This window comes from Rhinichthys klamathensis, unplaced genomic scaffold (assembly GCF_029890125.1).
Source record: "Rhinichthys klamathensis goyatoka isolate OS25496 unplaced genomic scaffold, OSU_Roscu_1.1 h1tg000005l_1, whole genome shotgun sequence".
In the NCBI taxonomy this organism is placed as follows: domain Eukaryota; kingdom Metazoa; phylum Chordata; class Actinopteri; order Cypriniformes; family Leuciscidae; genus Rhinichthys; species Rhinichthys klamathensis.
In genome coordinates this window covers 2,525,317-2,542,704 of record NW_026606558.1, presented here as the reverse complement: position 1 = coordinate 2,542,704, position 17,388 = coordinate 2,525,317, and the positions used below count along the sequence as shown (strand labels likewise).

Below are 17,388 nucleotides of genomic sequence, written 5' to 3'. Positions count from 1 at the left end.
TTGAGCGTTTTAAAAGATCTTGCATATTATTATAGTTTTGAAAAGGGGAAGGATCCATGCTCGACTCACTAGTGATTCAGAGATACGTGACTTAAACCCTGCTGATTCCTTTCCTAGATATTTTTTTTTTTTTTTTAAAGCAGTCCAGACAGTGGTGGAGATGGAGCGTAGGGCATCAAGGGGGGCATAAGCTGGCAAAGAAAAGGAAAAGCCAACCCTTAGAGAGGAGGTGGAGCCATTCATTATTAAGTCGGAGTAATTAACAGCAAGACATGGTTCATTTAAAAAGAAAGTGTCCAAACCAACTGACATGATTTATTTCTGTCAAACAGTGAAACACGATTAAAATGACGGCAGGGTAATTACCATACAAGCACTCTTAGCAAAATAAATTCTCAAGACAGTAGTAAGTATACATGGGGGAAAAAACAAAGACAAATGCGCCCTTCCATTTAACCATCAAATAAAAGAACAAGGTTCCTGAATGCTTGTGCGTAGACAGCCTCAAAACAGGATGCAATATTGGCCGTTAATATTACGAAAAGCAGAACAAAGGGTATGAATTTGTCAGAACAAAGATATGAATTATGCTAAATAATTCAGTTTAAGCTGAAAAGAAAACCCTTATCTGAGGATCTTGATGAGGTTTTCTTCCCCATTAATGTCACTCTCGTTGAATGGTTAGGTGTGTCTGACGTACTTCAGCGGATTGTAAAATGGGGTTTCTGAGGAAAAGTCCTTGAGAAGACAAACATCTTGAGCAGTTTCTCTTTCATGTTGAAGACGACATGCAATATCGGACAAAGGAATTGTAGAAGAAAAAGATGGTGTGGGTGCTGTGTATGAGCAAACATTTGATTGTGAACGCAGACCAGTTTTTGGAGCGTTGTTACAGGCCAGGGATCTGAAAAATGTTTCCACCTATATGACGATAAAAACCAACAGTGTATGCAGGGCGAATGTGAATATGGGAGTCTGTGTTGTGATCAGTGAATGTGTCTGCTCTCTCCTCTTGTCACCGTTTCATGTTGTTCAGACGCACGCTCTTCTCCAGCTCAAACTGCCGCAAGTCCACTCTCTCTAGGAAGTTCTTCCGCTCCACGTACCTACAGACACATGCAGCAGAGAGAAGAGATGGTGAGGACGCGGAGATAATGGTGAAGGAAATAAAGCACATGCACACAAGCACTTGGCAAGAATGACAATGACACAAACACCGGGTCTTGCTGTTTCTTGTGTCTGTGTGAGTGCAATGACTGCATATGCTGAATATCATCTTTCCCATTGTGTCTTGGAACGAAGCACAACAACAGTGAGTGGGGACAGTGGGGTGTTGGTAAATGTCAGCTATTAAGGCACTCAGGTGGTACAGTGATTTCACACACACATATTTGTTTGCTTTTTTTCGGCATGCTCGCTCCACAATGCTACTTCGTGTCACAAGTGGTCCGCAACTGCGTGGTTCACCACATTTTGGATGTCTTCCTTATCTGACATACCCAGTTCAGGTTTTGAAACATTTACTCAACCCTGGTGTTGTTCCATACCTAGTATGACTTCAGTTTTTCTGCAGAACACAAAAGATATTTTGAAGAATGTTTCTGTTTTTGTTCATACAATAAAATTCAATGGGGTCCGATTTCATTGTGTAGATTTTAAAAAGCAACAACACTGAGATGTTTTTAAAAAATATCTTATTTTGTGTTCCACAGAAGAAAGTCATTCAGGCAATGCCATATAAAGGTAAGTTGAAAACAATCAAAGGCCAAAATTTGTCTCAGACAGCAAAATAGTGGCTTTAGTGAACCTGTACCCATTAGATGTCGGAGGTTATATGTGCATGTACTCAGCCTCCCTGTTTATTCATTGTCATTACAAGACTCGCTGATACTCCATGTGAGAGCAGGTGCTGAGAACAAAGAAAATAAAACAGCCCTTTCAGGCTGACATCATTTGGTTTTGTGGTTTTCCTCATAATAGTCTGGGTTCAGGTTCAGGTTGGCTGATGATCAGCAGAGAAGGGCATCTCCTACACAAAGCTTTATGTGAGGTCTAAATGAATTGTTCTGGAGAGCAGTGTGCACACTAGGAAAACCCTTGGAGCAGCCATGTGATGCTTCGGAGCAGAGACTGAACATTTTATTAGATATCATATCACGCCCCTACCAATGATGAAAAGAAGACAGAGAGCAAAAACTGATTGCCTGTGTCTTGTTTGAAGTCCTAATGGGATCTCTATGAAACGCACACAAACACCCACATACTCAAAAAAACAACAACAAAAAAACATATAGCCTTTAAACCAGATTGTGTTTTGTTTTTTACTCTTTTTTTCAAGTAGGCATAAAATAAAATTGTACCTATTTCTAAATGCTATTGATCTTATTGAGAACAATCCATCCATGCATACGTTTTATTTATTTATAATAAATAAATAAAAATTGCCCTCGTAATCTTTAATCAAAATATCATAACCAGACTTTCCAGTGAAATGACAGATTCTCTCTAGACTTTTTCAATAATTTAGTCCGCTTAAACCTTGCCCCTGCAAGCTCATGTTCATATGCCTCAAGTGCAACGGCCACATCTCAAAATCCAAACAACCGATAAACTGTCCCTGCCCTACATTTGTACTTTTTTGATATTCTGTTGCTCTCGAATGTACATCACATTATGGAAGAAAAGACACGTTGCTACTTCAAGTTCATCGCGACTTTAATTTTGGTTTTTTTTCGGGGAGTTCTGCCACTGTGGTGCTTGAACATAATCTTCATGATCAGTTTTGTGCCATCAAAAGTCATAAATTACTAAAACAATGTCCTTGTCTCACGCGGATTCTTCAATTCTTCAAAGCCAGCCTTTTTGAAAAGAATTGCATTATGCAATTACTGTACATTGTGGATTACTGTACAAAAAATTAAGTTCAAAGTCAAACAGAGTCACAATTCATGTCCCTTCCGCTGTTATTTCCCAAAGTTGGGATTTATCACGAGGATCTGCAGAGCAGTAGGTGCTACAAACAGCCAGGAAAAGCATTTTTCCACATTTCACTCTTATAGCTTGTTCTTCTGGTGTTTAGTAATAATAATAATAATATGTATCATACTATGTTTATGAACACAATAGCCATCTCTGAATGGGTAAATTTGTCTTTTTCCACTGAGGAAGAAGTTTTCAAATTCAAAAAATTATAATATAGTATGTTTCAATAGTACACTGAATATTTTAGAATTACATTTTTTATAATATAACAGTAAAGAACTTATCTGAAGCAGCAGAAAGGAGCAGCAACTGGCTGTGGTTGAGACGGAAAGATTCTAGCTGGCTGTGTACAGGCCGCCACGCTACGGTTTCGTAGAATTCTTGAAAACTTGAAGAGTCTGTTGGTTTACGTTCCTGTGGATATTGCGTGAATGACGGCTGGTTGGGCAGATATTGTGTTTTGCGGTAGGTGGTATGCCATACGGAACCGTTGCGACTGAAACTGCATATTAACGCACCAGTGGGGCTCGACAGCCTTAGTCAAACAGGTTGGCGCGTATGGTTGGGTTGCGGAGAGATTGTGAGATTGTGGTTAGGTCTCAGCAGCAGGAGGGATGTAGAGGTCAGTAAGCTGGACTGAGTTGAGTGGGGGACGGAGGGGGGTGACTCTGGGACGCCAGAGTCACTGTCGAGCCCTCTTGAGGTGTCGTGGGCTAGTCGACGAAACACTGAGGACGGAAGGTGCCCACTTGAAGACCCTAGAGATGTCCCCTACTCGGCTCAATCCAGACGGTTGTCGTGCTGGTCCTGTAGTTGCAGCCGTTAACGCCGGACAGAAGGGGAGTCACACCACCATATGGAAAGAAGCGTAAATGGATGGAGAAGCATAGTTTATTGTAAAGCTACGTCTTAGTTTTGCTTATCTTGGCGAAAGCCGAGTACAAATCAGCATGAAGTTTTAACATCTACTCTCGTGTAATGGAAATCTTAATTAAGAAACAGTTTATTTTTCATGGTTTGACCCATTTAAGAGTTATGTTAGTTTAAGAGTAAACTAATTAAGTTCCGTAAACATTGTGCTTTCTGCCTGCAATTTTTGCAGAGCACAATCTGTCACACGGCTGCTCCGTTTCCCCTAAATCCCAGCAGAGGGTCACTCAATCCCAGAGTGCTCTGGAAGCTCTGATGCCCAACCAACCGTTTGCCTCCAGAGACTTGAGACCCTGGGTTTACCAACTGGGTGAGCTCTGACAGATCTGGGTGCATTTATTGTCCTACATTTTGTGAGGAAATAGAGAGAGAGAGAGATCTGCGACACGAAAACAGTCTCACACTGAAAACAGCCCTTGCAGTCCTCTGGGCATATAGTTTGGCCTAGCGGCATGCACACTATGCTCTTTTCCAGTCTGTGCGTCCTCCACACCCTTCAGCGGCCCTCCTCCTAAACCACATCCCTCTCAGAGAAACTGAAATATGGAAACAGTGGCAGACCATAATTTCTTCTGCTTTATTTTTAAACCCCCAGGCCAGGTTTTTAATTTAGTAACTGTTCCACTCCCTACAACTGTCTGATGGAGAACTAACACAGTTCTTTTCATCTATTTATCAGAGAAGAGGAGCATCAGGCTATTTAAAGAAAGCCAGAGCATCAGTGCTGTGTGTGCAGTGGGATTTAAAGGAGTAGTTTAAATGACAAACTTTTCAGGTAATCACTTGTTTCAACCCAAATTCTATGTTTCGGTGCCTACAATGAAAGTCAATGGGGTCCAAAACACTGATCCAATTTGCTTTCATTGCATGGACAAAAAAAAAAAACATTTTTCAAAATATATTTTGTGTTCTATAGAAAAAAAAGAAAAAGTCATACAGGCTTGGGATACCATGAAAACATCGAATGCCGAAATGACATCATATCATCATCCCCTCAAGACAAGATGCAATGACTCTCCTCCCTTGTTTTTACACCAAACGCATCTGGGAGCATTATCCCAGAGGAATGTAGGATGGGTAACTTAGGTGACAGGGTTAGTATAGAGGGGTATTCACAACTCTGAGGAAAGCAAGACAACAACAAATTTGATGCACTACTGAGATAATCTACAGCCACAGCTGTGGCATGAAACCCAAAAGAGACCTTGCAATTACTCACCTCCAGATACTCTTATTCCGCCAAAAGATTTCACTTCCTTCTAAAACTCACTATGAATGAAATCTTATTATGACCGTGGAGCAAAGAAACAAACTATGTGTGTGTAGATCTCAATTATGGTCTTGTTTAATTTCTGAAGTCTTCTGTGGTCTAAAAACTGATCTCTAGATTACTGGTACTACAGTCGGTCCTGACAGGGTAAGTATACTTAATCTATGAACTTTATTTTCAATCCCTTAAACATAATAATTTGCATCATAATGTTGTAATTTGCCAGAAAAGACCATGCATTTAGGCTTGTGGTAGTAACCCTGGGGACGAGCAAAAATTAGCTTGCTATGTAAAGAAACTAAGTACCTACTCTCCATTACAGCTGGCGTAAACTTTTTCATGGCTGACTTTTAGGTATTAATTATACATTTGAGATGAACGTGGTGTGTTGAGGGGAATCGATGAAGGGTTATGTCTCTTGGATCAGATATCATCAAACTGAAACCCTCTCTCAGAAATCCCATACTTAAAATTAGGGAAGGGAGGGTGAGAACTGCATTTCTAAAATGATTTTCCTCTTGCATCGTTTATTTATGACTACTATGATGGAATAAAAAAAAGGAAGGAAAAAATGGATGGTCTGTTCATGTGTTCAGAATCGTGTATCTTGTCAGTTTTCTGCATATGTGCTTGTGTAGGAGAGATGTGGGCGAGAATGTGACCTCGCAGTGCAAGTGTCTGCCTGCACACTTCTGATTGGTCGATCAGGAATCAGCCAAAACTCTACAAAGATACAATTGAGTTCAAAAGAGTCCACTTGTGACAAAGCCTCGAATTAGAATTTTCATATTTAAATTGGATTTTCCCATTACAAATGATTTTTTGTTTTTCTGAATAGGAATTTGGGTAAAGCGTCTAATTTGAAAAGTTAACAGGAATTTCAAAATGTTCTAATATGTAGGTTTAATGACAGCAGCACTTGAGCTGCATGAACTCTTCAAGTTTGTGTCAAACCTGATGATCGTGTTCTTCAGCATGATCTGAGAATTATCCTATCTTGAGCTTCAATGGAAGAACATCTGACTGTCTGTACAAAGTCACATTATCGATGTCACAAATGTACTTATTTGATTAGTGAAATAGTGCAGAATAATAATTTTCAATTACACATTTTATTGTTTTTGCATTTTTACTGGTTTTAAACCCCACTTAGCTACACTCTGTTTCAACTCCAGCTCAAACAGGAACTATGATTAAACTGCTCAAATAAAAACAAGAAGTCAATATTCCAAAATGGTATTTGCTTCCTGTAAACACTAGTTTAAACGTTTTGACCCTGGTTTGTATAAGCCTTTTTGGTCCAGCTTTGCACCATCAGCTTTTGAGTAAAGCTGAAATCCTACTCCTCACCTCCTTCTCCTCAAGATAGCCATCACAGGCAAGATAAGCAGGCTTAAATGAAGTGCTATTGGCTTAGCTCCCACTCCAATCGTTCTGCTGATGTACTGAATACTGTTCCTAGACCAGTCAGCAGGGCAGTGTTAATCTCAAAATTACAGACAAACACACATTTATTCTTCGCTTTTTGTTTTCATCAATAATATCGAAGATGGGAAAGAAAACGTGACGATAGTTTTGAAGACAAATGTAGAAAGAATATGATTGTTTCAAATAACCCAACCATCGTCAATAATGTATATGTAATGTTGAACTGCTTGAGTTTAAGCTGAACAGTGAATGAACACTGGTAAACCGAAGGCCTTTACTGTCTGCCGGATTAATAAACCATTATAGTTGATTTAAAACTGACTAAAATTAATTAATTAAAATGTAGGGAATTTAAAATTCAAAAATGATCATCAGGTTTTACACAAACTTGTGCAGCTCAAGTCATTATAGACCCCTGTGGTGAAAATCAGGTTTTTAATGTTATTTATATGTCTGTGGTGTTTTTAACAAGACAAGCCATGTGAGAATTTATCAGTCAAAAACCATTGCTGAGTATTTTCTCCTTAAAACTGCAGTGTACCAAAGACAGTCTACAAAACCCGGTTTGAAACTGCCACTGTCACAAACATCTAACCAATCCCGTCAACATGCGGGGCGCAACTATTCTCCACTGACTTTCCATGATGTTCAAAGCTACTAGTTTTTAGAGGCAGCTGCCTGATTCTGAGATGGCGAATAGGGAACCTGGATTATGTAACATTAGCAACACATTATTAGCTGTTTGATAACTAAAGCTAAAGGCTAATCATATCGATTACCGTTATGTGTCCGGCGTTGTAGAGAGCGATAAAACACATTTCTATTCTGATACATCAATTTGTAGACAACCCTGTATAATTCGCTTTCTCTTCTACTTCTGGATCAGTTTCTGGTTTAAACATAAAGGGCTGAATTAAACCAATATTTCCTCATGCCATTGTATGTTTACTACAGTTGACCAAGTTGATCAGGTAGTCTGAGCTGGTGTGATTGAGAGGAGGCAGGGACTAATTTGCAAATTCATGGATTGGCGTATTCTAAATGAAGCAAGGGTGTAGAGTTACAGTCAAGCTATTTTAAGGCATGAAGAAAAAGCTTTTAAATAGGCCATTTTGATTATCAAAGATAAGTTTTAAGTCAAAATTATTGACTGCAGGTGGACTTGAAAGCAAAAGAGGACAAAGACATTCTGAAATTCATGTAATTTTTTTAGTTCAAGTTTTACCCAAATTGCTGAGATATCATTTGTAATGGAAAAAGCAGTTTTAGATTAGAAAAATGTTAATTAAAAACTTGAACATTGTATATCTCTTCATTGAGTTCATTCTCAATCGACCAATGAGAGGTGTGCGAGCAGACACTTGCACTGCAAGGCCACATATTTAGCACCCACATCTCTCCTACACATGTATGAGCACGTATGCAGAAAACCAACAAGAGACAACACAGATCTTTTGACAGAGAAACAGTAATTTCCAGTCTTATAATTTGGCCAGAACAGAATATACAAACTTTTTTGTACTTGGCAAAATTTCTCTATATGCTCATCCCTAGTCAACCGCAAAGGTCAGCGCGTGTTAATCAAATGCATGTGCAGCATATGGTTTTACCCAAAATACATTCATTTCACCGTCCAGTTAACTTCAGTGAATAATTAATGAATTGTAATGTATGATAAAAATGGCAGTGAAATACTATACGCCAGCACGTTGTGGCTTCAAGCACTTAAGACGCTTAATGATATTTATTCAGCTCTGATGAAAATCTCGGAAGCTAGTGTGAGACACTAATGGGAGATAATATGAGATGATGTGTTTGTCTGGGTCACTAATGAGGCTTAAACATACCCTTCTTTGCCTCGATTATGGATTGCCAGCTCGTCTGCGATGCCCTCCTCTGATTTAAAGGCATCCCAGTCCATCTTAGACTTCTCCAAAGTGCTCATCTTCTGCTTTTTGCTCCCGATGCGATTCAGGATGCTCCCCATGCCCGCTGGCCTCTTCACACTAGAGGAAGGAAGATAAACATATTTTGGATCAGGATTTTCAAATATTATAAATGGCTGTTCTAACCGGGAAGGGCCAAAACGTGTTTTTAAAGGCTCCAGTGACATTTTGGTTGGATTTTAAAGTGGAAGAAACACAACATCTGCATCAAAATATTTTTTTCTAATAAATGCAGGAAGATATAAAATAATGATCCAAAGTCGAGCTAGAGGCAATCTTATGTTGGCGATAACATGGCTGGTGTGTTTCTCGCAACGTGCTGCTGGAACAAAGATGTGTTTTGAACGTAACCAAAGTCATCTTGACACTGAGGTTGCGCTTGGCTGCAGTAATGAAATGTTAAACGATCTGTGGAATGAAAGAGCTGAAGAGTCCAGACCAGCGGCCCTCCCTCTCATATGTGGGTGCCAGGGGGAGTGAGTGAGTGTGCTGGGGGTCTGCAGGGGGAATAAGGGCCGGCAATAGGACCTTGGGGTGCATTAGAGGGTACCGGGGTGTCCAAGGACAGACGGTTTCACGCTCAGGCGAGTCATAGGAGAAAGCCTGCCATGAGGAACGAGAAGGAAAATTGTGTGTACGTGTATGTGTGTACAGGAAGATGGTACAATTGTTTTCAGAATACGAAATTAATGAAAGTCTAAATATAAAAAGTTTGGGTAAGGAGGTGTTGCAAAATCGGTTTAAAAATACAGTGAATAATCACAATGTCATGTCATTACAATTAAAATCCCTTATATAAATCAATTGTTAACTGTCTTGCTTCAAGCTGAAAATAAAGGCTGTGAACTTGTATTACTTCACTGCAGGGTAAAAAGATCACTGTGATCAAGTCGATTTAGCAGGACTTGTGTGTTCAAAACGCACTGTACATGCGCACACAGAGGAATGATGCGATCCACAATCAGACACACATGACTAATGTCTAAAGATCTGCCAAAATGCATTAACATCTGTGCGAACAACATTATTCAAGGAGCAAAACAGGAAGGAAAAAACATGCAAGAGGGAAAAAAAGGAAACAAAGAGGAATGTTTTAACACATCTGCAGGTTTAATTTAATGCCAGTTCAATTCCTAGAAGTAAATAGGTTGACAGGAAATCATTCTTTATTATTACCATTTTCCACGTTTTACAATAATAGTCAATTCAAAAATAGTAAGACCAAAAATGTTACACAAATAAAACCTGTATTTTACCTTAAGTTATTCAAACTTTGTCAGCTCTAGTACCCTTTGCATTCGTTGGCTATGTTTAATCAATAAAAGTAAATTATTTAAATGTTTTATTAATTATACATGAATATTATCATGTTTTAATATAATATTGTTTCATATAACAGCTGTTTCAGTGCAGATCTTTTCCTACGGTAGCCGCCGTCTAGCCAGACAACACACAAAAATAATGTTGGGGAGCAAAAAAAGGCAGCGTAAAGTACAAATCAATATTGGCAAAATCAATACTGTAATTATATTCCCTCCGTTATAGCTGCATCCACAAACTTCCAAATTTCAAATGGGGAGACTTGACTGCTGCACGATTGAAGGCTTATTAAAGTCACAAATATTGGCATTAAAACAATAAGATTTCACAAAAAGATTTTAATATGACCAATTAACAATTTAAACTACTTCACACTGACTATGTAGTGGGGGTTTTTTTTTATGTAGAGGCTCATTTCTAAAATTTGGATGGTATTCAATTGTCTTTTTAGAGACTGATGAAAATTTAATGTGTGAATACTTTGTAAAATACAAAAAAAAAAAAAAAAAATGTATACAGTACTTCTAAATATTTGTTTATTTTTGCCACGCAACAGCAGTACATTTACCTGTCCATTCAAAAGTAAGAATTCAAAAATAAAAAAAATTCAGCCGACGCAAAGCAGTAGCCCTGCCCACAGCAGATTCTTATTGGTCAAAAATTCCGCTCCATATATCTGAATATTAAACACCAACTATTCTGATCTGATTAGCTAATATTTTTAGTGTAAACAGACAAATTACTATAGTTCAATCACTGGAAACCTGTTGTATCTGGTTAGAAAACTGAAATCATTTCAGTTCCAACATATCTTAGACACATACATCTAATATATATATATACATATACACAAACATACACGCAATATATACATATTGCATACAACAGATAACATAACAGCTTAGTCAACAGAACCAGTATGTACACACAGAGAGAAACAGGAACACTGCTTAAACCTATTCTGACAGGGAATCAATATACAATCAGGGCTCAACTGATAGTCAATCCTGTGTGCCATGCAGCAGCGTCGATGTGAACGTTGGGCCGGGAGCCAGACCAGAGTACACAACGCTGGGCCAGAATGCTAAACGCGGAGCCAAGGTGACTGTATCCTGCTTCATCAAACATAGTGCTCAAAAAGAGAAAGATGATGTAACAGATATACTGTACATTCAACACACAGTCACAGGCCAATCAAATTCAATACACTGGACTATATGCCAACATGGGCACCTAAAAAGCAAAAACACACACAAATTGCCACTAAAGCCTAACGGGAAACAGGACGTACAGGGCAAAACAGTAGCCCAGAAGTCTGTGAATCTAGTTGTTTATTTGCAGTCAGAGTTCTCCCATGACCATAGTCTTGTTATCATCTCATTTAAAGGCACACACACAGTCAACGTGTCCGAGCACTTTGTGGAGGGGGAAGAAAAGGCTGGAACATCCTATTGCGATTCCTTTCAAGACAGGAAGTAGATTCCCCAACCTCATTATTTTGGTTTATGTCATCGTAAGTTCACAGAGTGGCTCATAAACTCACCATTGAACAGCAGTTGGTTGACAAGTCTCTTCATCTCCACTCTGAGTAATTACAGCCTTTGTGACATCATAAGAGAAGGCACTACAGGGGCATCATGGGAGATGGACGCCAGCTAACCCCGAACGCTTCATCTCTATTATATCAGCCTGTTTGCTCGTACTCATCTAATGGGCTTTTTCCGCCTAAGGCACGGATACTGGCCTAGTTGCAGACCAGATATTTTTGAGCAAGTGCGGGATTGGGCCTGTGAACCGCAGCTATAAACCCCACGCACACGTCCTCCATGAGACCCCAGCACAGCCTCACTGACCCACATTCTGTCTGACAAGCGGAAACTGGAAGAACAGCCAGAGGAGAGACTGCAGGGTTACACAATACACATCAGATCACACAGCGTTCACACGCACATACTCCACACGCATTTAAACAGATCATGTTAATGTAGCTAATGCTAATGTTTTCACTCGTATCTGCACAATACAAAATATATACAGTAAAACGAGCTACCAACACTCATGCGCATGTAAATACACAGCAAAGATCAAATTTAAGTTGCTATTAAAAACTTCCACAAGCAACACAACTCTAAAGTTCAAGGAGGTCTATAATAACTAGAAATCTGTTGTAGAGACTTTAAGGATGAACCAAACACGAATTAATCTTTCTAATCTCTCATGGGATTTATTCAAATGTGATTCAGCATTTCGGATCTGAATACCACATTCCAAAGTCACAAGACTGGCTCCAAATTGTCTAGAAAACCCCCCAGAGAAGACTTTTATGGCCCAAGAGATAAGCCTAAACAGGAAGAACGTTGTCACTGTCTCATCCTTAAGCAAGACAAAGCTGCTCAAAAATGGTGAAACAGGCCTGACCACCAAGGGGCCTGACAACCTTTGACCTCCCTCAGCACCACCACTGCTGAGCAGGACAGCGATGTAAAACAGACCACGCTTTCACGGAACGTGAGAGACTTACAGACTTCACATATCAAACCAATTAAAACTCACGCAGAACAATGCTCCGTGGACTTAATCAAACATCATAATTCTTGTTGTTCCTACAATTCTTGTTTGTATTATGCGTAGATCACATATAAATCATGTAATTGTGATATAACTGTGTGTATGGATGAAAGAGTATCGTGCTTCCAATCAAAAGAATCGTATGTCTTTAATTCAAAAGGTGGCTTGTTTGAAATCTGTGTAAAATGTTTTGTATGATTATAATAATCTATAATGTTTAAACTGGGGTCTCTTGTTCTCTGCTAAGTGCTGGAACCCAAGCAGATCCCAGATAACGATAACTAGGAACTCGATCCACCTCCTAAAATGATGCCATTGTCTCATTGGTCAGAATTCTCCAAAAGAGGTTGGACTAACGTTTAAGTTAAAGACCCGAACAAAGGAGTTAGAGTAAGAGTTAGAAAAAGAAATTCGGTTCAGAGAGCAGTTCAGGGTTTTGAGTTCGGTTCGGTGTTGAATTAAGTTTGCGCCTCTCTCTAGCAACAGCAAGAGAGTGTTCCTGTTCGTGCTTCTCTCTGAAAACACCAAAGAGCGTGTTCGCACGCTTCTACATCGACCAGACCAAATTAGACCAGCAGACAAATAACCCATCAAGATCGGGGTTAAAACAGCTCATTCAAGCCATCTAACTCGTCTTACTTTCATTTCTTCCTTTATTTTCTTGTTTTCGTAAAAGTCTCGGTTCAAAGTTAAGTTGCTGCGAAGTTCGTTTAAACGTCTCTCCTGCAACGCGCTTCAAACTGTAAAGACTCTTATTCGCCTGCCAACCACACGTGACCGGCTGTTCAGAAACTTCCATCCAGGCACTTCAAAGACAACCAGCCACACGGACCCGGTCGGGAAACCCCTTTGACGAAGCACCGCAAAAACGGAACTCCCTGAGCAACACAAAGACAAGCAAGTAACTTACTCCAGACTCTAACTGACTGGTGCTTTAAATGTAAATTGAATAACCTGTCTAAGAAACGAAGGTTTAAATTAATGCTTGGTGGTTCGTTCAGGTCATGTCTTACAAAGTGCATCTCACGTGAAAACTCACTCTCTCTCTCTTCCTCTGCGCCTTGTATGAATGCGTGTGTGTGTGATTGTGTTTAGACCTTAGTTTTATGTGTTTAGAATAGTTAATAAAGTCGTCATTATATTTGAAAAGATATTTGCCTTGTGTTGTGCTTGCACATTTAATGTCTTGTACTGTCGATCTAAAGTTACCTTGCTAATACATAGTGTTTCACTATAGATTGGATATTCATATCTGTTGCCAAGGTTATAATTACGGCCCGTTCAAATGAACTCTAAACGAGTCATTTGCTCGGTTCCATAGTGATTCGGTCAAGATTCATTGCAAATCGATGAATCATTCCTTTTGAGCTAAATTGGCCTTCCGGCCCCCTTAAATACATTTTATGTATATTATTATTGTGTGATTCGTTACATAATTGGTGGAGAATGCGGGCAGTTCAACCTAAATTGTAAGCATATATCAAGATTTATCTTTTCATTTTGTTTCGGATGCGAGATCCGAACCTCTGAAAGTCTGTGTGTGACGTATGGAGAGCGCGCAGCGCGCGCCCTGTTTGAATGAATCTGCTGCTTGAGAGACGCACCCCTGAGAAAGCTGCTAATCTAGTCTGTCTGCCTCCATATATGTTATTTTTCAACTGCAGTAAAATAACCCAAGTTATAAAATATCACACAACAATAAGGTGAGAATTGGGCGTGTTCCTCAATTTCCAGAAATACCTCGTTATAGCTGATCGACGTCTGCGTGTTCCAGAGTCTTTTTAGAAGGGCTATAACGTTGTGTGTGTGTGTTTATATCAGTTAGAGGGCTGAACGAAATCAAACTGCAGTAATTAAAATAACCCTGTAAGTTGAAATATTCTCCTCACAGAGCGACAAGCGTGTTCATCTAACGTTATATATTTTTATCCGATTCACAGTGCGTGTTCCACTGCGACCCGTGATAAACATAGAAGCAGTTATATTTATCTGATTGTCAATGCGTGTCCCATTGCAATCCCAGAAATAAACAGCTGTTTGTCTATGTTTGCTTGTATGTTGGTGTCTGTTCAATGAATTCTCGTGTAAACACTCGCGAGTGTTGTTGAATAAGAGTTATTTTTATTGTGTTCAAGTAAAGCTTGACGTTGAAACTAACCAACAGTGAAGAACGCTGTTGTTTGTGTGCCCAGATAAACTTGCACAGAGACGATCCGCCCGAGATCGCTATTTTCCCATCGTTCCATCTATTATACCGCAAAGCTGTCGCTCGCTTAAAGTTAATATCACTCCAAACAAATTGAGTGAAGCCCCACGTCGTAAACCCAGCTACGAGTGGTGTATCTTATTTGAACAGTGTGAAATGCGCCGACATTTCCCGTAAAATGATCGATTGTTACTGTACATGCATGTTCTGTGGACATTGTTGAAATGCTCCCATATTGCATGGAACTCGAACAAACGGTTTTCCAACTGTCTGCAATTCCCGGTTCGCCCACTAGCGTTCGTTTGGTCGCTATAGTTACGATCGTGACACGGAAGTCTTAGCCAACGCTTCCGGGTGAACTCTGACCCAACCCTCGTTGTAAACAAACGCTACGCTAAGCTAAGAGAGGCCGTTGCTTGCATTGAGGCCTGTGCTAAAGCTTTAGCATCAGTTACGGTTATCAATACTAACCCTAGCGGTTAACTACAGTGTCTGTTTGAAAAACGTTAAAGTGATTTAACCATTTAGACACCTCGACGTTCACACCTGTTGGTCCTTTCTTGTTTTTCTTATTTTACCTTTCTCACACTTTAAGTAAAAGGAAAATACTGGTTTATGATTATTAATAGTCAAATTTCGAATTTGTTTTAAAGAACAAGGAAATATTAAACAAAATTGAAATTCTACCTTTTCTAGACAGATCATTTCTAATGATTTCTAGATTTATTTTTGTAATAATTCTAATGACATAATTTTCATAATTTTTACATTTCTCGTTGAGATCTAGTCACTTTAGGTGAATAAGTCTTTGAAACTCAAGAATTCTGAAAGTAAAGTTTGAAAGTTTTTTTTTTTTACTATTACAAAAATAGTGTTAGACTCAGACTTGCTTATTATTGTCATTGCGTTTTATCCTTTCGTCCTGTTGGTTATAAACTTAACCACTATATTTGATTAATTCATTTTCGGGACGCTTCAATAGGGGACATTACCATCTCCATACGAGTTTCAAATAAACCAGAGACAATCGTCTTTTACAAAAGTTTATTTGTGTGTTTAGTTGTTCCTCAACTATCAATTCTATACTCGTGGTAGACCTAAAGGTAGCGGGATCCAACCTCCTTGCTTCATTTCTTCCTCATCACGTCTTTCCTGTTCTGTCCTGCTTTATTCCATCTTATTCTTCACATTTGTAGGGAACAAACCTGAAAGAACCATTAATCGACTCTAAAAAGAGACAAAGATAATCTTTCCCAACAAACAGATTATTAGGTATTTGATTTTTAATCAAACCCTTTTGTGTCTTCATACTCTCCCTGCATTTGTAAACGCAATTTAAACTTTGACATCTTATCCAAGATCAAGTAACAGAGACAAGTGCTGAGCAAACTCCGCCTTCAAAGCATCCCTGCTGTAAACTCTGCTGTAAGCGGTCCAACTGAAGGTGTGTGTGTCAATCCTGTCAAACTCAGAAAAGAGGTATCCGCATTATTATTGTTGTATTTTTCATTGCAAACATAAGCAATAATATTGTTTACCTTTCTGGAAACAGATTTTTGTTTTTTGTTTTTCATTGATAAGAAACATCTATGAGAAATTAATACTTCCCCTATTTAATAATTTTCTTTTTGTTTTCCCCTCATTGAAATTGGTTAACTTTTCTCTCTTTTTCCCTTATTCAGTTGAGCGACGAAGTCCTCACATCACGAGTTGAAACCAGCTTTTCAGTGATAGGAAATATTTACAAAAATAATATTTTCCCCCTATAAAAAAAAGCTTTTTCCATTTGAGATTTGTTTTAACCTTTTTTCTTTTTCTTTACTTTACCCAGTTGAGTGACGAGATCTTCGCATCACTTGCCTCACTGTGTACACTTAGACCAACACTTAGTCATCACGACACCTCACTATTGATGTACAATTACTGAAACGACACTTAGCCGTTCAACCACATATAGGCTTATACACACAGATCTGTGTCAGTCTCTTCACCAAGCGTGCCAACATGTCGTGGACGACAAACCCCACTGCCCAACGGGAAGACGTGGACGCCTGGCTCAGAGGCATTACAGACTGCCTCACACCAAAGACAATTGAACTGTTATTATTTTTAATAATAATCATAATTCTGAGAAGATTCCTGACACACGATTCAAGCCAAAACCAAAACCATGTGGAACTAACCAAAATAACCTGTTCCCTAAGCAATGCCTTCACAGCCCAGCTAAACCTAAGCCACCAGCATGTCACCTACCTTCAGGAGGAGCTGACACGTGCCCAAAGCCGCATAGACAAGCTTGAAGTGAAAGTCCAGGATGACTCCAAGACCACCGAGTTCCTGAGAGAGCTGATGCACACTCAGCACTGCAAAGACCAGCTCAAAGGTGAAGCTCAAGACAAACTCAAAGTGTCCGACGAAGCGGAGCAAGAAACAAAGACACAAGTTGACAAGCTCCAAGAAGCCCTTGCAGTCACTGAACGTGACAAACAAGAGTTAAAGACTGTCCAGAAACACCTGGTAAACCAACTCCAGTCTGCTGAACATCAGTTAGAGAAAGCCAAAGCTGACATTGAAAGTAAGAACTCTAAAATCACTGCTCTGAAAGACCACCTGGAAAGGTGCAGCGCTGAAATGGACCATCTGACCCAACAGCGAGACGACGCCAACGATGAGCTCTACGCGGTCAGAGATGAACTCCAGCACATTTTCCAACAGAAACCAGAGCCAAGAAGGGAGAG

The 17,388-nt window shown here is 39.4% G+C and overlaps 1 protein-coding gene across 1 annotated transcript in view; it reads right to left on the bottom strand.

The window, feature by feature from the left end:
- Positions 1-849: 849 nt before the first annotated feature.
- cfdp1 (craniofacial development protein 1) overlaps positions 850-17,388 on the bottom strand; it is a 34,661-nt gene continuing 18,122 nt past the window's right edge. Inside the window, exons 6-7 of the mRNA XM_056255203.1 lie at positions 8,458-8,616; positions 850-1,106 (exon numbers count right to left, since the gene is read on the bottom strand). Coding sequence (XP_056111178.1) covers positions 1,016-1,106; positions 8,458-8,616 — 250 coding nt within the window. The 3' untranslated portion in view covers positions 850-1,015. The remainder of the gene's footprint in view (positions 1,107-8,457; positions 8,617-17,388) is intronic.